Raw genomic sequence first — 22,914 nt, forward strand, 5'->3', positions numbered from 1 at the left:
CACGTAAACATTAAGAATCAGAGATAATACAGTACACACGTAAACATTTAAGGACTGGAGATTATACAGTACACACGTAAACATTTAAGGACCAGAGATAATACAGTACACACGTAAACATTTAAGGACCAGAGATAATACAGTACACACGTAAACATTTAAGGACCAGAGAAAATACAGTACACACATAAACACTCAAGAATTGCTGTTAAGTATAAATACAAACACTATGACATGAAAAATGAAAAGAACATGAATTTAAACATGTAATTACCAATAATTTGCCCTTACCACTTGTATATTCAGAGATATTAGTAATGCCTTCTAGTCAAACCATATTGAAAATGTTTTTAGCATCAGTAACAGTTCATAACAAGTGACTCATTAACTATAGTTTACCTATAGTTCCTTACTCCCTTCCATTTCAAAATACTTTCTCCATATCTACCCTTTATGAGTAAACTTTTCTATAAAATGATACATGACCATCTTACCCAAAGTAACTCCAGAATTCCATTTTCCTAGCATTAATTTTCTTTCAGTTTAACCAAGAATATGTGTGTGCACACATATGAATACATATATATACACATAGATCAGCCTTAATTAACATACTTTGTCATTTAGAACCTACATTTTAACATAGAATCTAAATTTTTAATGTTTAATAAAGTACGTCACTAATATGATTTACATAGAGTGGTCCCATCAAACAAAAGTCTGTTCTCAAAGCTGCAGAGTACTATGTCAAGAATGATCTTTACATATGTGCTTATGGGTGGGATTTGTTTGTATGGGCATATTTATAGTATTATACAGAATGGTGGGTTAGAATATTAATTCTGATTATTTGAGACAATGTAGTAGGTGTTGTAAGTGGGTGGAAAAAAGAAAAAGTCATAGTTTATCTAAAGTTACAAAAGAAAATCCTTACTGATTCTATTTTTTGATATCATTTACTGAAATGATAAGTTCTGAAAAAAGTTCTGAAAATATAATTAAAGTTATATTTAATAAACTTCTGAAATAAATAAAGTTCTGAAATATAATTAAATTGGTAAATATGCAGTAAATATGATTAAGAAAACCAGACCAGGTATATAAGTACCATTTTTGATGTTGGAAACATCAGAAAATTCACATTTTTCTCAGAACATCTATCTATTGAAAAAAACGAATCTTTGAGAATCTTTGATATTATATGTAAGTGCAAACATGCCCATATATTATATTTAACAATATTTTATTTATTTTTTTATTAAATCATAGCAGTGTACATTAATGTTATCATGAGTACAGTGTACTAGTGTACTATTTCTGTATACAATTTAAAATACTTTCATCCAACTGGTTAACATAGCCTTCATGTCTTTTTCTTAGTTATTGTGTTAAGAAAAATTTCTCCAACTTCAATTCCCAATGTGGTGTTATATTTGGTGATGTCAAGATGTTTATGAACATTTCAAAAAGTATTAAAAAATAATAGATGAATTAAAGTCGTATCTCATCTTAACAACAGCCATGTGATTTAATGCCCTTCTCCCTTCCTCTTCTGAAAACCTTACCTTATATATACTAACGAAGGAGCCAAGAAAAGCCCCCAGCTGGAAGTTTTCTTTATTGTAGAAGAGAGAAAGTAGCCGAGACGGCTGTGTAAACAGGTGCCTAAATGCAGAGGGGACACGGAGGCAGCACTGAATCAAGTACCCCACGCTGAACATTCTGATGAAGCCCTAGAGAAAACCAGGAGGAATTCCAATTCACAACCAAATTCTGAAGTTTGATAGAATATGAATTTTACAAGAGTCAAAAAAATTTTTAATGTAAGTTATAGCATAGCACTTTGCAGAATAAAGTCTTAAAACCTCAAACAGTAATTTTAAAACAATTACCTTAAAAGTAAGGGTGAAATTTTAGAATGAGTTTACTTTCTTTGATTTACAAAGACTTAAAAATTCTCACTAGCACTAGCCAAGCTTGCCTATGAACCAAAATTCCACTTCTTGTCATTTTGTTGACAACAACCAGGATTTCAAATTCCTAAACCACAAATGAATTTTAGAGACAAAAGCACTGAAATGCCAAAAAATAGTTAACAAAACCAAATGCTTTTGGAAATTTTAACAGAAAACTGCTCTCAATCGATGTTACCATGAGTAGGGGTTCTATTGATAGAAAAAGAATTTTTATTATTTGTTTAGACCTTTATACCAGCTTTTAAAATCATTATGTCAAAAGAATTTCTCATGGAAAAAAAAATGATATCTAGGTTTTTTTATTCCTGTGCTCAACTGTGTCAAGCTAAAAGCATCTCTAAGGAATGGCAGCATTAAGATATACTAAGACAAACTTGGTAAAGCAAGTCCACCGCAAATCCACGTTGGCTGCCAACATTTCTCTATAGTTCTTTCAACTGTTTACAGTGCAAAAAAAGATCTGAGGACGGTAACTAGTAGCAGTATTTATGAAAATAAAGTTTAGAGAGACTGAAAAGTTAATAACTTAATTAAAAGTTAATTTAAAATTATTAAAGGTTAATAAATTAACTAATTAATTATAATCAGCACAACACAAAACAATAACAGAAAGAATAGTATTTTATATATGATTCAACACCAATACATCGTAATACTAGTATTCCAACCTCACAGCCCTCCTAGAATAGGAAGATACCCATGTCCGTGTCTTAGCAGTGCTTGCCTCTAAGTTCCACAGCTCTAATGGGGCGACAATACAAAGTATAAATTTAATGACCTTTCTGGGGTTTAGTTGCTGTTGTTACCCAACCTGCTCTCCTACCCTGTAAGTTTTAAATAAGACCATTTTTAAACAAACTAACTTTAAAACTGTATAAGGATCTGGTAAGTGAATAGTAAAAGCTAAATTGTCTGTTCGCCTCAATTTCTTAGTCAAATGTGAAAAATGACAGTAATAACTAATGTCGACTTTTCCATTTACTTTTAAGTTATTTCTCAATAAACAAATTATTTCTATAGCTATTCTCATTGTTAAGAACGTAGATACTTTTATACACTTACTTTGATGCAATAAGAGATGCAATTATCTTCATAGTGCTTGCAACATCTATGCCTTGGTCCTTGCTTGCATCTGAAATTAAACCAGAAAGTCATATGAATTATAACTTCAGTGTATTTATAGATGTGTGTGCATGTGTCTGTGAGCACTTTAAAACTTTTTAGCAAAAAAAAAAAAGAATACCACCTACTTATTTCTCAATGTGTACAACTTTAACATTTTAGAACATGTAGAAGCAAGAAAAGCAGATATTGGGGATATTTTTTTCTTTGCTGTTTACCACCTGACATGTTGTCTAAAATATGTGACAGCAGTCAAAATGCTTGAATGTGGAGTAGAAAAACCACACTGGGAAGTATTCATGACTAAATAGGAAAAATATGTATATATTATTTATATACTTTGCCAAATCTTTTTGGAAGCTTTAAATCACTTATTGTAGAGTATAACAGTCATCAATCATCCATGAAGTCAGTGCTTGAGCAAAAAATCATAATGAGAATGTGCTCAGGTTACAGGAATTTATACTTAATTATATTTGAGAGAAAACATCTGGAAAAGAAACATGATATAGTATTAGAATTCAAAATTTAGTTTCAAAAATAAATATAGAAAGAGAGATCACATGGCAAATTCACAAAAGTTGGTTATTTGTGACTTAACTGTAAACCACTTAACCCTCTAGTATTTAATCAACATTCCTGCTGAGAGGGCTACTGTTCAAGTCACACTCATTCTAATATTTGGTATGTTGACTCCAATAGCATTCACTCTAAGCATTAAAAAGTAGAATATTTAACATGCAGCTAGTGCTCGCCTTTTTTCTTTAAAAGATTCATGTTCCCAAATAAGTGGTCTTTCATACATTCTTTCTGACTGTAAATTAACTATCTTCATGGTTGAACCACACGAACCTTCCAGTTTATGAGAACTTCTAGAGCAGTGTTCTGGCTCTTCATGGCTTCATTCTCATTTGGAAACTGATTAGCGAGACCCTTTCTGAAATCCAATTCTGCACTGCAGCTGCAGTACACGGGCAGCCTCTCCTAGTCAAGGGTGACAGTAAAAGTTCGTACTGACCCTTATATCGTTAGAATGAAATGACACGTCTCCAGTCATGTAAAGTTACTGAGTGATTAAAGCTGAAGGCCTGAAAAGAGGTGCATCAGGAACTGCCTTGTGCAAACATCACTCTTCAGACTTTTAAGTGTCCTCTGCAAAGACACTTCTCAGCCAAGGCCTCCAGAGCTACCTAGAGATCACTGAACTTTCTTTGCTAGTGAAGTTCCACTCTAATATCAACTGTCCTATCATTCAATCTTCCCACCGTCACACACTGACATGGCTCCCAGATCCTGGGCTGCACATCTTCCGCATTATTCGCTTCTGGATTATTCTGTATCTGCTTTCCCCACAGTGCACCCGAGACTGCTTGACCTGGTCAGTTGGGACGCTTCAAGCATCATTCACTCACATTTTTCATTCTCTGCATTTCCCTCTGATTCATGTTGAAATTACTGCCATTGGGTATTTTCTCCCTTTTCTCCACTGAGATAGCTCATAACTCTTTTTGAACTGGCTTAATAAATTTACTGCCACAATTATTCCTGTCACTGACTATTCCTTCCTTTACTCTTAAGCCCCTGTGTGGCACGTAGGCCAAGGTGAAAACAAGATCATTAAATTCTGTAAAAATTTGCATACTCACTGTGTGCTCACATATTAAGTCAGGCAATTTCATATATATTATTTCATTTAATGGTCACAATAATCCTTACTAGAGATTATTAACCCCATAATAAATAAATTAACCCTTTAATAAACAAGGTCTTTGGAATGCATAGCCATTAAATCACTCTTCCAAAGTCATCAAGCTGGTAGAGATAAAATATGACTCCAATATGGTTTTTCTGATTTTTTAAAGAAACTCAGCTTCCTATAATTAATCTCCTAACTTTCTATATTGCTTACTCATTCTATTCTTTCTAAAATATCACTATCAAGATTATTTTTATTGGTTGATATTCTAATTTAAAACTTTTAAATTTATTTTGTAAAATATCTACACTAAAAACATAAATAAACTTCCTCTTGTGTAACATAAAGCCTCCTTTGAGTAATACAGGAAGAAAGATTTCTTATTTCAGTTTGAGAGCTCTGAAAATTACACTTTACTGAAGGTCTGTTCCTTGGCACTCTTCTGTAATCTCTCTCAGGAATTCTTCTTTTTCCTTTTCATACTTAGCACAATCAATTGGCAAATATTAATCTGTTTCCTGAAATTCTCCATCATAGCATCCTATAAGTCTTTCTGGTTTGAAATAGGAAAGTATTTCAATTTCATGAAAATCGGTTTTAAAAGCATACGATGGTCTACACTACTACCAGAAATAACGAATGACATTCGCTTGCCATTGTGTGGCTTAAAACTCTATGCACAGTTTCTGGTGAGAAATGACCATCGTTACTAGAATAGGAAAAAAACATACCTTGGCATAGTACAAACATCATATAAAAGTGACAAAGTGTGATCGACCAAGAGAAGGAACTCACATGGAATCCACAAGTCTCCTGACTAGAGCGATGATGTCCATTCTTCTCGGCTTTTCCTCATGTTTCTCTCTCTTTTGTTCCACTTTTGAATATGCTGCCTCTGGGGAATAAGAATGTGTGGGAATTTCTTCCTTCCCTACAATGAACCTACAGAAAAGAGCACAATGTAAGGCATTTTTCACCTTTAACGAAATCAGTGAGAATAAAGGAAAAGATTTTGTTTATAAACAAATATACTTTGGAAAGTATCTTAATTTGAAATAATATTTTCGCAATTTACATAAAATCTAATCATCCTTGAAGAAAACACAAAATCTCTTTAATGGTCATTTGTCCTTTAAAATCAAATTAACCAAGTAAAATACAGCACACTACTTTTACAAAGTGTCCTTTAACTTTAACACCACTTTTTTTTAAGGTATTGCATGCCTTAAAGTTTTTCAAAAGAAGCACACAAACTTGGGTCTACAACACAAACCCCCCAAATTCATCTTTCCCCTGAATTCTGCTGATAGTTACAACTGAATGAGTTCTTCACTCAGGGTACAACTCCAACCCACTTTGAGTCATAAACAACTGCAGAAGGTCATCTGGACACATACGGAAACACAGAGAACTGTGGAACAAGAATCAGGGAACCGTCGAGATTCCATGTAGCCTCAAGTTAGTCCACAAAAGGATCTCAAAATTGATGTTACTCCAATCTACTCACTTCTCTTTGGAAAAATCAAATATCTAGGAGACCATTCCTATTACATCAAATTATATTTTTCCAAAAACAAGGCACAATAAAATGTCAACACCATTAGACACCAATCAGGAAGGGCCTGTCCTCAGACTTTTCATCATTGCTTTTTCACCTACCCTGTAAGAGTCACTGCTCTTATACAGAATCATTAGGTTTCAAAAGAAAAAAGACTTTACCTCTTAACATTTCAGGAAATATAAAAATATATAAATAAAACAGGGAATCAATAATTATTGCATTAAAATTCTGGAACTAGGGTGCGTGACAAACAGAAGATGATAATTTACACACTCAGGAAAGAGAGAAAGGAGAAGCTGTTACTGCCGACTGTAACCCAGCCCATTCAGACAGATTTGGTGAAACATCTAGCTCATCACGTCATAAAGGACATGCAACGGGTTCATATGTCCTCAGAAGGTAGCTGTGCGGCCTTCGTAGCTGTCTGTCCAAAAGAACGTCTTGCTTGTGGGAGTGAATGGAGAGTTAAGATGTGTAATACAGGACACAGCTACAGTAGAACAGATCAGGGTATCTCGCACATCTTCATGGCACTGTCACTGTTTTGTCCAGAACTGGCTATCTCAGAGTAGTGGTCATGTCCTAGGAGAAGCTGTCCCCGCCTCAAGCCAGGGTGGTGAGGGAGTGATCCTTCCTCTCTGGTATGAACACCTACTGCTGTAAGCACCATTTAGTGGTCTGTATCCCCTACTAAAGTCGGGGGCCTGTGAGACTATGTATATCATCTTTGCTATCATATCCCAGTGCTTGGCATGGTGTCTGGCACAAAGTAAATATTCATTATTGAATGAATGAATACAGGAGGAGCTACACCTTCTGAGTACTTACTACATGACACAGTGCTGACTGAGTCTTTCACAAATATTAAATCATTTACTCCTCACAGCAACTCTCATAATTCCCATGAGAGTTGGTATGATTAAGTATCTTGTCCACATCCAATAAATTATCAGCAATTACTGCAACTCAGAACTGTCTGACCCTAAAACCTGGCTTCTTAATCACCCACTTATGACACTTCCGATATAGTTTGAATATTTGTCCCTTCCAAATTTCATGTTTAAATCTGAACCCCAATTTTGGCAGTGGGGCCTGGTGGGACGTCATAGAATGGATATCTCAAGAACAGCGTGGTGCCACTCTCGTGGGATTGTATTTTCACTTTTACTTCCCATCAGGTCTCACTGCTAAAAGGATCCTGGCACCTTCTCCTCTCTCCTTCTTTCCTGCCATGTGATATGACTGCTCCCCCTTTGCCTTCTGCATGACTGGAAGCTCCCTGAGGCCCTCACCAGATCCAGAACCTGGCACCATGGTTCTTATACACCCCACAGAACTCTAAGCCAAAGAACCTCCTTTTCTTTGTAAGTTCCTCAGTCCCAGCTATTCCCTGGCCAACAGACGAAGAAAACTTCTATGTTCCACACTGTGATGAAGAAGGCTAACTGCATCGTAGACTCTTGCATGAGTTTTTCTCCCATGGTCTGTCCCTAACTCTGTTCAGTTCTGTGACTTCTACTATTATCTATACAGACAGATAATTTTCAAATCATCCTGCATAACATTTCTAGCAGAAGCTTTCTAAAGTGCAGATCTGAACTTAACTATTCCCACCCTCAGAGAATTTCAATGGTTTACAGCCTACGGAATTAAATACAAACTTCAAGCTTTATTAAAACAGTACCTAGCACAGAATGTGTACGAGATATAACATTATTATACATTATAGTTTATTGAACTACTGGCATACTGCTCTTCTTATCTGGATCGCTCTGCCTTACGTCTTTGCTAAAATCTTATTTGTTTTCTAAAATCCATCTTAAATGTTCCTTCAGTCTACCCTTCCTTCCCACCCACCCCCGTAGAAAAAAAGTAATTTGCACACTGCATGACACTTAGTTTCTATAGTTTCTATTCTCTTCTAGCATCTGTTTTATAAGTTACTCTGTGCTATTTTCCTGCTCCCTTCTCTGACTTTACTCCTATCCACAGCTCAGGGGGAAAAACACTAAATTAGGTCTGCCTAAAATATATTCCTGAGATAATCCACACTTCTCTTTTATAACATTTGGCACTATTTAATTAATATTGTCTTCCCCACTAGACCGTGGCTCTGAGGGCAGAGACTGTATCTAACCTACTCTCCCGAGTACTCTTAATGCTTAGTGTAAGACCTGGGCGCAGCACAAGTACACTAAGGATAGATAACTGAGTGCTCTCTCTGTGGCTGCCATGTTAACTTGTATGTGTTGAGGAGTGCTTAAAAATGGGGGCCGGGCTCGGTGCCTGTAACTCAGTGAGTAGGGTGCCAGCCACATACACTGAGGCTGTGTATGTGAGTAGGGTGCCAGCCACATACAGGCCTGGCCTGGGCCTGCTAAACGACATCTGCAACCAAAAAATAGCCAGATGTTGTGCCAGGCACCTGTAGTCCTTGGGAGGCTAAGGCAAGAGAATTGCTTAAGCCCTAGAGTGTGAGGTTGCTGTGAGCTGTGATGCCACCACACTCTACTGAGGGTGACATAGTCAGACTCTGTCTCAATAAATAAATAAATAGGTGCTGAACTCAAGTAAAGCTTAATATTTTAAAGGTTTTACCCTATGACTATTAGGAAACTTTGTGACTGCTTGTCCTTTGTGAATAAAGGACAGTTTTCCTCAGAGTGAACAGTGTGTGTTTTCATGATAGAGTATGTATAATCCATATAAGATGAATTCTTCCTTTAAGCCAATTTACAAGAGTATTCATTGAAATTTCTTTATACTCCAATGTACTGATATCAGGCATTGACTATCTTCTCACCATTTAATACTGCCAGGAAGTTATAATAAATTAGGTCCCAGCAAGCGTTTCTCTTTCCCTTTCCTTGTGTAATTAATATTAAATGTTATGCTGTTCACATGCCACAAATTTATAGCATATGCCAGAAATAAAAATCAGGGCAGCAAGAATGCCAAGAGGTAGCTGGAAAGTCCTGTCAGATGGTATTTTCTGAAAGCCTACAGGAACAGTACACGTTAACTGACACTGAAACTTGACAATAGGAAACATGATGTCTTTTAGTAATATCTTCTGAGTATTAACTTTTTAAGTTTGATACCAATTTGCAATGTGGGGAATCTGGAACAAAACAGAATCTGATTAATAGAAGAATATATTTCATATATATATATATGAAATAAATACATGACACCTCACAATATGTAACAATTTTCTTGTTTTAGTAACAAGAATATTAGCAAGAATGATTAAAAATTTTTCCAGAATATTTTCCTATAATACAGAGAAAAATTTAAGTACGAACAGTACAAATTAGCCCTATATTACAAGTGTATTTAAAGAAACATCTGACACACTGCAAGCTTCCGCAGGGACTGTGAGTATATCTAAAGAGAAGTATAGAAAAATAAGAACGTTTCCCTTTCTTTTTAGGAAAACTAACTTTTATGTTTGTTATCAATTTTCCATTTAATAGAGAATACTTTATAGTCAATGTAACAACAGTAAATAACAAAAAGGTTATTTTCTAATAAACTTCATGATATTTTAATGAAAAATACAAGATAAAGTCGTGTATTAACCCTTGGAAAGTTATTGCTACCCTCGTTTCCACAACCAAAGACATTCTTAATCATACAGTGACTTCATTTGTTCTCTCCCAAACCAGTTTCCTTGCATGCCATCTGGTTTTCTGTTAATATAGCAGCACCTTAGGCCAGGGACAGTGGCTCAGGCCTATAATTCTAGCACTCTGAGAGGCTGAGACAGGTGGATCACCTGAGCTCAGGAATTTGGGACCAGCCCGAGCAAGACAAGACCCCTTGTCTAAAAATAGCTGGGTGTTGTGCTGGGCGCCCGTAATCCCTATTACTCAGGAGGCTGAGGCAAGAGTATCGCTTGTGCCCAAGAGTTGGTGGTTACTGTGAACTGTGACACCACGGCACTCTACCAAGGGTGACAGAGTGAGACTCTGTCTCAAAAGAAAAAAAATAAAATAAAAATAACAGCACCTTCTTTTAGGCACTTTGATTTTCAATACTTGGGTAGGATTGAAGGGGTGGCAGGGAAGAGAAGGAAGGAAAATATTAGTTTCTACTAGGTCCTTACTAGGTCATCACGTTCTTCCATGGCAAGGCTCAACTTGGTCTCTTTCTCCTTCATCCTCCCACCGGCACGCCAGTTCCACTCCCTATTGCTCTGCCTTTCTAGTCAACGTCCTGAATGCCACAGCCAGACCAATCTTCTTGAAACACAGTCACCTGCACTGCTCAGAAACCGCTAAGGGCTCCCTGCAGCTCACCTGACCAAATCTAAGCCTCTCTGTTTTGTCCTAGGTCTTCTGTAATCTGGCCCTACTCTGCCTCTTTAAAAAATATCTTTTTTCCCCTAATTTAAACCTTTCATACCAACTAAGTTCATTTTCTCACTGTGACCTCACATTTCATGCTTACAATTTTCCTCCTTTTGCTAATGTTATTCACCTGCACCCACACACACTTCCTCGTCCCGTGCAGTTTTCTAAAGCTGCAAGTGCAGTTTAAGGCATATCACCCATAAGAACAATAACAACAACAGAACCAACATGTCCTGATTACTTACCATGTGCCCGACACGCTTCTCAATATTTTCCATGTGTTAAATCGCTTAATTCTCTAAGTATTCTTAGGGGATAATCATATAAAAACTTCTCCCACCCTAATCCCCCCGCCCCAATACTTGCAATAAATACCAGGCTACTGATCTTCACTAAGCATCTACCATATGTACTTGGGAGAATAAAAGAGGCAACATCTATGAGATAAACTGGACAAATACTGGGTTTGGAGTTAGGATATATAGTTACTTCTGTGATGCTAAATAAAGTTACTCAAATGCTCTAATCCCCCACTTTCTGATCATGTTACATAGGCATAAAAATGCTCATCTACTAGAACTTAAAAGTTTACTAATCTATATGAAAATGCTTGGTGAACTATAAAATAAAATGCTAATGCTAACATTTCTACAGCATACCACTGAGCCAACTGTTATACTAAGAGATGGGCTATGAAGCGAAAAGAAAAACCTCCAGCGCAGGAGTCCGGCTCAGGGAAACCACACAGTTAAGCACTTAATTTTTCAGTAATTGTTCATGTGCAGCTTTGTCTTTCCAAGTTCCTTGAAGAGAGTTCTTTTATTTCTTTTCTAACACCCCACAGAATAAGGCACACAAAAGGTCCAAAAAGTCGTAGGTGAGTGACCAATTTTTAGGGAGAAAAATATGATAAATAATGAACTACAGTAGAACCTTTGTAAATTGAACACCCAAGGGCCTATAACTGGTCAACATAAGGAACTAGGCCCACTGTACTTACACATGCATGTGGTGCATTAGGTCAACCAGGCTACTGCGGTGGCTCCTGCCTATAATCCTAGCCCTCTGGGAAACTGAGGTGGGTAAATTTCCTGAGCTCAAGAGTTTGAGACCAGCCTGAAAAAGACTGAGATCCTGTCTGTAAAAAAAAAAAAAAAAAAAAAAAATAGCTGGGTATCCTGACAGGCATCTGTAGTCCCAGCTACTTGAGAGGTTGAGGTTGGGATCACTTGAGCCCAAAAGTTTGAGACACCACAGCTCTCTACTGTAGGTTACAAGATTAGACTCAGAAAAAAAAAAAAAAAAGAAAGGAAAGGAAAATTAAGTCAACTTGAGGTGGCCAACTACAGAAGTTCTACTGTATTTGGAAAGGTTTAGAAATACTTTTCTGACTTCTAAAATCACTTTCAGCTTAAAAATTTACTCAATAAATATTTATTAAATTACTAATATTTATTTTTAAAAAGGCATCTTAGAAATTCTCTCTCAAAATAAAGATAAATAAAATGTTACTTACCTAAGTGCAGAAAACGTAAATCCCTTCAAACCATCTTTGCACCTAAGTCAATAAAATTTACAATCATAAAACATGTTTTGACATATAAAGTAGTAAATTACATAGCTACTAAAATTTTTTTTTACTAAAAATGATGTTTTGAAAGGTGAAACTCTCTTAAGGCAAACGTCTGTACAAATGGTCAAACAACAAACAATTAAGTCACCTTACATGAAAAGATTAATACAATAGTGCTTTCCTATGTCACATTAACATAACTTAGGCTCAACTCTCAGATCTGCAGGATGAAAAGACAATTAAGCAAATTCTAAGAGGTCCATCAGGACTCTTAACTAGAGACCTGGGGGTGGAGCACTCTTCATGCTACCCAATCCCCGGGGGGCCAATTGCTGTGGGAAAAAAAAAAAAAGGCCCCACACACCTGCTGGGTATTATATATAGGTCAATTGAAGGCCCTGACTTCTCTCTACTCATCAATTCAGGGAAGGCAGAGCAATGTAGAGTTGGCAGGCACAGAAAGGCTTCAAGTTTAGTTCAACAGTTTTAACTTCTGACTAAGCCCAATTAGAACAGAACAAACAGGGAACAAGGTTGGGTGGGAGGAGAGCAGAATGAGAGTAACTCAGATAGTATTAACTGAGGGCTTATTATTGCTGGGCATTGGTGGGCCCTGTTCATTTAATTATACTTCAATGTCTATAAATAGATTTCTTCCTATTCCATTAGTGCACAGAGGCTCAAAAAAAAAAAAATGGAGTAACAGATCAAAAAGTAAGAGCAGTTAGAATTCAATCACAGAAAAAGTCAGGGCTTTCATTCATACAACCTTCTAAAACAGTCTATTCTCTCTAAGTGGGGAAGATTCAAACTACACAGTAACTAAGGAAAAAAAAGGTTCTCGGAGCTGCAAAAAATATTTAAACTAGATCTTAAAGTGGGGGCGGGACTACGCTGGGTTTACATTATCCCCCTGCCCTTCAGTGTCTTCACTGTTTTTATAGGTCTGACCACCTTACATAAAGGGCTTTGGGGTATTTATTATCAAAATTCCGGAAGAAATGTATAAAGCCTGGTGACACAACGGTGCTGCAGGTTATGTTAATATTAGACATCGGATATTCTTAGATAAAAAGTAGGACCTCCTATATAACTGAGGAATTCTTCCTGTATCTTTGTATGAAAGGTTACAAAGGAAATGCACAAAAATGTAGGACATCTATCTTAATTTAAAATAGATACATTTTTATTGGCGGTCATAGAGAAGCTGAGAAAAGAACTTTATCCAGGTACAAGGAGCTATTATAAAACACTTCAGTTAAACAACATGATCTACCTTGTGGCCACGCTGACAGTGAGAAATGTAACCACAGAATTTAGCAAACATGCTACATAATTTCCTAACCTACACAGAATGAGGAGAAAGGAAAAAGAATTCATATGTTAAGCTAAATATGTATGAGGGAAAATTCTAACATTAAATTTTTTAAATGTATCTATTCTTTGTGAAGAAAGTGTTTTGCAGTAACTTAAGACCCATAATCTAGACTGGTGAGGTGATGAAGATGTTGGCTAGAGGTCTACTGACTGGAATGCAGTATATTGACTAGAAGACTATGCAAATTTACAAATAAGTGTTGGTTTCCGCAAGTTATACTTTAAAAGTAGCTATTTATCTTTGTGATGTATTCTGTAAAGGATTCTGAGGATTGGTTCTATCTAGGACTGCATATTTGTGACCATAAACAAAAATCTAATGGCAGTCCAAAACATCAAAAAATAGCTTTCAAATATACAAGGAGCGTATACAAATGAATGTGCAATTTCATAGTGATGGAAGTTCAAAGTTGGTTCAGTAGAATCCTCTGGGAAGCACTGCCTATTGATAAGTCTTAGCATAGATTCAAAAGGGGCCATGCTCCTTTCCATTCATGTATATAAGGTTATTAGTGTAATCGAGGATCAGAAGCCTATGTCAAAAAGACAAAAAAGTAATTATTCCCATAAAAAGAATCTTTAGGCGACTAACATGGCCCATGATTTTGACACCAAGAGCAGTGACCAACCATTGGCCTAACTATGAAACCCTAGTGTAGTCTGTGTTAAACAGAGAAAGTAAGATACAGACATAAAAACGTAGATGAAGCCGCCCATTAGAAGGTCCCTCACTGTTTTATACATTTGGTAATTATAATGTAAATCAAATCACATTTTCCATTAAGTATTAAGGCTCACTGATTCATCCAACAAATATTAATTCAATGGCTATAATGACAAGCGCAGGCTGAGGTTCTAAGGATGCAGAAGTGAACAGTAGAGAATTCTTGACAGTTGACAGTCTAACTGAAGAAAAAGTAAATAAATATATCATATGGTGATAATCACTACACACCCCCCCCCCCCGCAAAGAAGGGAAAGAAAACCAACAACAGTAACAACAGCAAAACCCCCTGCAACCAAGAGGAAGACAAAGTGATGGGGTCAGGCTTCATTTATCTACACGGTGTAGTCAGATGGGCCTCTCTGAGGTGACATCTGGTAATCTGATCAGAAACCTTAAGGAATTGAGGGAAGAGCATTTCAGTTGGAAGCAATAGCAAATATAAAGCCATGATGAGCAGTCTGCGTGGCCTGTAAGGAGAACAGCAAGCAGATTAGCATAGCTGGAGCAACACAGGGAAAAGGGCAGTGGGAGGAGTGGAGGTCAGAGTAGGGGGAACGTGGGAGTGGTCTAGCTCACCCAGGGCCTCCAGGCAAGAACACCGGAAGGTTCTCAACAGAGGAATAACAAGATCTGTCTTAAATTTTAAGACAATCACTTTGACTGCTGCACAGAAAAATGCCAAGTACAGGAGGGCGAGGTCAGAAGTGAGGAGGCTGGTCAGGAGGGGCAAGATGACTGCGGCCATCTAGATCACAGTGGGAGAGGTGGGAGAACTGATAGTTTTTTGTTTTTTTTTTTTTGAGACAGAGCCTCAAACTGTCCCCCTGGGCAGAGTGCCATGGCATCACGCTCACAGCAACCTCCAACTCCTGGGCTCAAGCGAGTCTCCTGCCTCAGCCTCCCAAGTAGCTGGGACCACAGGCGTCGGCCACAACGCCTGGCCATTTTTTTGGTTGCAGCCATCATTGTTGTTTGGCGGGCCCGGGCTGGGGATACGAACCCGCCACCTTAGGTGTATGTGGCTGGCACCTTAGCCGCTTGAGCCACAGGCACCGAGCCGAACTGATGAGATTTTGAATGGACAGCTGGCAAAATTTCTTAATGATTTGAACATGGGGCAAAAGGGAAAGAGAGAATTTACAAATTATTGAAATATTTTTGGCTTGAACATATATGGAAGAATAAATGGCTCAGGTTCAAGGAAAAAAATGGAAAGTTTTGCTTTAGACACATTAAGTTTGAGATGTGTGCTAGCTAATGAAACGGAAACATTAAGGAGGCAAGCAGCGGCTACACAGGTCTGGGGTCAAGGAAGAGGTCTGATTTGTTAAGATGTAGTTCTTAAATCTGTACGTTCAGACACAATCATGTAGGAATATGTAAAGAAAATATCCAAGGACTAAATATATTTCAATCCATTATAACGTAAAATGCAGAGAATCTCTACAGAAGAAAGAAAACTCTATTTCTCCTAAAAAAAATCATCTTTTGATATAAAGTCTCATTTTCAAGTGTGCATAAAGATAATACATTTAATTTGTACGTATAGAGTTTTCTATTTGATCTATGCAAATGACATAAAATAATTACTATAAATCAATCCATATTTACTGAATCTCTATTTGTGAAGTTCTGTGCTAAGGTTAAGTATGATATTAAAAAAAAAAAAAAAAACACAGCCAGGAAGGCCTGATGTGGTGTCTCAAGCGTATAATCTCAGTACTTTGGGAGGCAGAGGTGGGAGGACTGCTTGAGGTCAGGACTTTGAGAACAGCCTGGACAACAGAGTGAGACTCTACCTCCATGAAAACTAGAAAAATGAGCTGGGTGTGCTGGCATACACCTATAGTCCCAGCTACTTTGGTGGCTGAGGCAAGAGGATTGCTTGAGCCCAAGAGTTTGAGGTTGTTATGACCTACAATGATACCACTGCACCCTAACCCAGACAGTAGAATAAGACATCGCCTAAAAATAAAAGAAAAAGAAAGAAAGAAAAAGAAAGAGCCAGAAAAGACAAGAAGGAAGAGAAATTTGCAGCATTACATCAAACAGCTTAGTCAAATTACACAACTAACTATAGAGGTTTCAGGTTGTAAACACATGTTATATATAGGAAAATATAAAGAAGCTTAATGCTATCCTTATCAGAATACTACTCGAGTCCCATGCTAAATGTTTCAATTAGAAGCATAAATGACAGTAAAAGAAATAATCCACTGAAGTGGAAGGATGGCTTAAACTCGGGGATTCAAGGCTGCCATGAGCTATGATAGAGCCACTGCACTCCAGTCTAGATGATGGAGTGAGATTTCAAAAAAGAAAAGAGAGAGATAGAAAAGGAAAGAAGGGAGGGAAAGAGGGACTGATTTTTTTTCCTATGCTTAACTTCCATGAATTTACTTCCAAAAGATACTATCATCTGTATTACAACACTGTACCACCAGATGTCGCTAGAAAACTGCTTTTGGAAGAATTTCTGCTTCTTTGAAGTGACTTCTGAGGCAAATATTTCATTGCAAATTTTCTTCTTAAAAACACATTTACAGAGCTCAAAAATGTTACTAATTTTAATTAAATTGCTATAATTTTCCCGAGTAAATATCATGATATTAGGTTTTTAATAAGGTGATAGATGCAATAGGGTAATAGATACAAAACTTTAAAATATTTTTTCAGAGGCAATGCCTAGGATTAGTGAAAAAAAATCTTTGTATGAATGAGGACACAGACACTGATCATAACTTCTTAACCAACCTTGACTAAATCACTAAACTTTAGAACTCAGCCTTTTTGTCTATTAAAAGAGACTAGAAGTAAATGACCAGCAGAATTAGCTGACTTCTAATTCTGAATTTATTGTTTTATTTAATGCTAGTTTTATTATTAGAAATCATAATGGAAAATAGAATGAATTCTTCTAAATCCCTTATGATGTAAAAAGAGAAATGATCTCATTAACACCAATAATAAAAACAAAAAAATTCGAATAAAAACTACAGATTTGTCTTGAGATTATTGGTTGCTGCTAAAATCCTTACACTCACTTGTCAGTTTATAGTACTTACTGAGGTGGAACTTTTCCTTGCAAAGGTTCAAAGAGAAACTTTTGTTATTTAACTTTAAGGACAAAAGACCAACTACCCTGTTTCCCCAAAAATAAGACACGGTCTTATATTTATTTTTTCTCAAGAAGACATACTAGGGCTTATTTTCAGGGGATGTCTTCCTCTCTGCGCCGAAATGCAAGGCATGGCTATGCAGATACACTGCATGGCAACACCCATCACTAGGTCTTATTATCAGAGTAGGGCTTATATTTAACAAATGCACAGAAATCCTGGTAGGGCTTATTTGGGGAGTAGGTCTTATTTTAGGGGAAACACAGTACTGGAATAGATATATACTGTCACAGAAAGATCCATAAAAGCCACAGTTAAATAAAAGAAGCAATTCTATATAGAGATATAATCTTATTAATGATAAGGTATTACATTGTTGCTATATTTAGCTTCAATGCTAAAATATTAACAGTATTAATAGTAAAATATAAAATGTTTATTATAAACATATGGAATGTTCTAGAAAGTACTCTGAAAGGATACATACCAAACTGTGGTTAGTGGGCTGATTATTGAAGTTAGATGAGTTAAGAGACATGAAGGAAACTATAACTTTCTACTTTCTACACTGCTATGTAATTTTACATGTTTACAATAAGAACAAATTTACATATTATTTGTGAAATTGTTTAATTTTAAAAATCAATTTTTTAACACTTAGAAAACAGATTAGGTAATGTAAAAGTTAGGCATCATTGTTCCACCAACACAATGTCAAAGAAGGTAAAACTCCAACTAATCAACTTTACCAATGCTGTAAAGTTTTGTTAGAGAGAAGCATAAAACTACTAACTAAAAAGAAATGGTTTAAACTGGAATTTTCTGAATTTATGATCCTATTGAACAGGGATAATTAGGTGACTACGACTATAAAACAGAAACATTTATTAAGGATTAACTAGGGCACTTCGGAGTTCTTTTGGTCCTTCTTACTCATTAAATTGGTTGGAAAGAAACTCAAATATTGGTTAAATACTATATAATCTATCTTTATTCACTTAATAATTAATTGAGCAACTAATATACAGAAGGCATTATGCGGCTGATGATTTGAGAAATTCCAAGACAGGTTTTGAGAAGTTAACTACTCTATTGTACTGCATAAGTTCAGCTTTGAATTTCTTTGATCCAGCATTTAATATCACCTATCTCCTTAAATTATTTGAAAAAGTACTACATCCATGCAGCATAAGCACAATTAAAGATATGAAAAGATCAACACAAAACAAAGACAAACGGGATTTGCTCATTGATAATTCTGAAAATATTCTATTCTACTTTATATTACTCAGTACCAAAATAACTTTTTGTGAGCACAATTGTTTAAGACATAAAAGGCTGAAAATTTAAGAGTTAACATTTATATTGGATTTATGAAAGAATCACATGAACTTGATTATAAGTAACAGTTATAAAACATAGTTGGAACTTCAAAATTTTTATTTGTCTAATTACTATGTCATTGATACTAAAAGCATAAACATAATTGGAATAAAGACAATTGCAAAGTTTACTTTTAAATTCAAAAAGGAACCAGCATACCTATTTAAATTCCTCTAATTTTTGACTCAGTTGTCTTAATTCTAAAGAAAGCTTAAGCAATTTTATGTAGCTTACACGTAAGTTTAATTTTTCTGATTTGTTTTTGAAGACCTACATGAAAGAATAAACCAAACTTGTAATTCATTTTCCTAATCCATTTTCAAGTGTAGAAGCTTACTGAGTAGCAAATTATATTTTAGTATTTGAAATGCAATCAATAATTACAGATTTTGATAGAGACTTGTTTATCATAAGAATTATAAGAAAAAAAGTGATTATGAAATTATTTTTGGACTTTTTTGGTTTTGTTTCAGAAACTCTTCAATGTCCTAATACAAATGAATACTCTGATAGGTTAAACCTATTACTGCAATTTACTCTTCCACATCTGTGGTGTGTGGCTAAAATGCAGCACACTGCTTACATCTACACAACAGTTTTTTCCTCTTATGTCTACTATCATCAGAACAATACCACAGACGAAGAGTTCAGTATCAGCCTCTATTTGACACTCAGTATATAACAAACAGAACAATTAGGGTACTATTCCTATTTTAAGAAAACTCACATACAAAAACCTGAGGTTGGAACAGCAACAAATTAAGACATTTGGGTAAGATTATTTTGTTTGTTTAAGGGATAAGTATCTTCAAAATAATTTTCAATAGGATTCCTTTAAATAGTGAGTTTTCACAGTTCATTAAAAATATTTTTGATTGTGATATAAATATTTTACAGAACATTTATTTCATACTGACTGGAACAGTGATATTTGGCTTTGTCCTCAAGAACACAAGGGAAGTTGCCCAAGCAGGCAGCAGTTATGGGTAATCAAGTGTGATTGTAAGTCCCCCGATGATTATTGCGCACTTTTTCTGGCGTGTCCCAAATATAAATTGGAAACAGTTGGACTCAAACTTACAGTAACAATTCCAATAGAATCAGATTTCTCCTTAAACTTGGAGAAGCTGGAACTGTTTTTGCTTTAAAATCCAAACTAGGAAGGTCATGCTCTGACCTGCCTTCAATTGGTAAGGGACCAAGAATCACCCTCAGACTGTTTCTATAAAAAATGTTAATTAGGATAAATTTGCCTCTCAAAATGAACTGGTAATAGTAATGCTGGTCAAACTTTAAATACTTGTAAAAGGGGCAAAGTATGGTTTCACTGGACCTAAGCTGAAAGGCCTGTTTGCAGTTCCCAAGCAAATAGTATTGTTTAGACTTGATAAATTAACTACATGCAACAAGCAAATAAGATCAAAATTGTGTTTCATACAAATCCAAGGAAAAACTTAGCAAGTGTTATAAATTCATGGTGTTTCTAGGAACCAAAACTATTTACATTAAACAAAATTATAACCACATCACTGAACCAATCTATCTTTTAAAGACCTCAAGATCGGCACCTATTTTCATTTTTTTCCCTCTTCTATAATAGTTGTGAAAAATATGAAAACAAATGTTTTCAATTAAATAGAACCTTTAAATCCACATTAATTTACTTTCAAATGCATACTGGTATCTCTGTCAGTATGATAGTATCCCAAATCATTTTCAGGGTGAACAAAATTAGTAGCCATTTGAAACTATAATATTAGGCTATAATTTTTCATAAATTTGTGTTTATTTAATGTCAAAGTTCAAATCTAAAATAAAATATGCAACTCCTAGTAATGAAGCAAAAACAACATTTTGGAAGATTTTGGAAGCTGTTACTACTTGCTGGTTAACTCAAAACTTACAGAGTACCCTCACTCTAAAAGTAGAACACTAATTTCAAATATTCCAAAGCTTATCTACTTACTCAAAGATTGCAGACCTAATTTGTGGTATGCACAGTAAAAATTGAGAAAGTCAACACACACACTGGAATCTTCCCGGCCTATAGAACAGTATTAGAAAAATGGAATACTGGAACTTAAGTAACCTGAGAAAATTATACAGATTAAGAATCCAAGGAAGAGGGAGGTTAAGTGATCTGCCCCCAAACAGCTTTTGGTCCCAGACATCTTCAGACATAGTAAATTCATTCTAGTCAACTAATTCCTCTGCCTGCTCAAGTCTCAAGTGTGAAGAGGAAACACTACATCCTACAAAGAGGTGAAGGGATCTCTGGCTAAATAAAGGAAACCACAGATCACCTGAATGCAGGTAGAGCACCAGGTCTTTCAACTGATATTACCGGTACATAAAAACTTTCTAACAAAGGGCACAGACAGTGTTAAAGGAATGAAATGTCCAGTTCCTCACTCCCACACATTCTCTTATCTAAACAATCAGCCTGAGAGTGGACTTTGGTCAAGAGTCCACACTGGCTTTTCATATCCACCTCCCCTTCACAAAAGCTATTTTGCATATCAGAAAAACAATTCTTGGTCCCTAATTCGGACACACTGAATTAAAAAACTAAATCTCCACATGATTCTGATGCACATTAAAGCTGGAGAACCACTGGGCTAAGTTATGTTGCAGTAGAATTTCAAGGGCTTTTAACAAGAAAAGTTTCTTTCTTACACTCCGTATCAAGCAAGGCTTAGCTCATGGTTCAATCACATGCATCTTTACTTTTTATCTAGGGACATGCAGAAACATCTATGTAGAACTGCTGATTATTGGAGCAGAGGAAAGAAAAAACAGACTATAGGAAACTGTGTTCTCTGCAAAGCTTTTGCTCATAAATAAACATAAATCACTTCTACTCATATTTCCTTGGCCAAAGCAAGTCCTACGGCCAGGTATACTGTCAGCAGGGAGGGGCAGCAAGGGTTTTGAATAATAACATAGTGTGAACCACACAGGCCAGGCATAGAATTATTAAAGATCCACTGTATTTGTTTATAGTATTTAAGGGAAATACAATTCCCTTTTTCCTCCCAAAATACTATCATCAATTAGTCTTTTTCACAATAACTTCAACCTTTCACTTTGTAATAATATTAAAAATCTTTCTGGTACTGGTCCCAGAAATAGGCTTGTCTATAAAACATAATTAGTATTTTATAACACATGCAAACACATAAATGTATGTGTCTGTATGTATTCTGAGTTTCCTTTTTTTTGAAATGACTAAAGAATTCAGGAATTACACATAGTTCAATTATGTATCCCAAGTGGCTAGAACAGCGTTCAACAGGTATTTCACTCAGGAAGTCTGTGATAAAAGAAAGAAAATGTATCTGTTGGGGACTGAAAGCAACTGCATTGTGCAGTGATAGAATTTCTAACTGGGTGGCAAGTTTCTTGGATCTGTTTTTTTGATTGCAATTCTAGGGTTTTATTTCAATTTTCAGATTCTAAAGATAACTGTTTATTTTTAAATCAGCTACCAATACCCATTAACAGCCCCTAGTGATTATCCTTAGTATACATTTGCATTAGTTTCTTTATGCTGGTAATTTGGTATGAATTTATACTTAGATATAAGTATGTATATCCTAAGTAGGGAACGCCAATATTTTCTTAATTAGGAGCTATTTCTAATACCCCAAATGAAATATAGCAGTTATTATAATATAAAACTGCCAGTCCAAAAGACAGGAACAGGGCTGCTGCTGACAGACACACTGTCATCCAGCAAGAGAGGTGAGACCGTGGCATCTGCAGAGAGGTGAGACCGTGGCATCTGCAGAGAGGTGAGACCGTGGCATCTGCAGAGAGGTGAGACCGTGGCATCTGCAGGTCAGGGCATCGTTCACCCTCAGTTATCATGTACTCACCCACTCATGACATTAAGTAGTGCATGAATACTCACCAAGAGTTGGCTATGTGCCAGCCACAGTCCTGTCTTCCATAGGATACATAATAATGATCATACATTATAGAAAATACTGTAATATAAAGTCCACAGTGCTACAGGAGCCCAA

General features: G+C 36.0%; 1 protein-coding gene across 2 annotated transcripts in view; it reads right to left on the reverse strand.

Annotated features, from left to right (window-relative positions):
- Positions 1-22,914, reverse strand: part of TMEM135 (transmembrane protein 135) — a 242,961-nt gene that overhangs the window by 17,140 nt on the left and 202,907 nt on the right. The window contains exons 7-10 of one of the 2 annotated variants that reach the window (XM_003780838.3): positions 12,227-12,268; positions 5,590-5,736; positions 3,039-3,108; positions 1,566-1,733 (exon numbers count right to left, since the gene is read on the reverse strand). In XM_003780838.3, coding sequence (XP_003780886.1) covers positions 1,566-1,733; positions 3,039-3,108; positions 5,590-5,736; positions 12,227-12,268 — 427 coding nt within the window. The remainder of the gene's footprint in view (positions 1-1,565; positions 1,734-3,038; positions 3,109-5,589; positions 5,737-12,226; positions 12,269-22,914) is intronic. The other variant, XM_023511656.1, reaches the window with a different exon arrangement.

Source organism: Otolemur garnettii, unplaced genomic scaffold (genome assembly GCF_000181295.1).
Source record: "Otolemur garnettii isolate 467f Iridium unplaced genomic scaffold, OtoGar3 scaffold00001, whole genome shotgun sequence".
In the NCBI taxonomy this organism is placed as follows: Eukaryota; Metazoa; Chordata; class Mammalia; order Primates; family Galagidae; genus Otolemur; species Otolemur garnettii.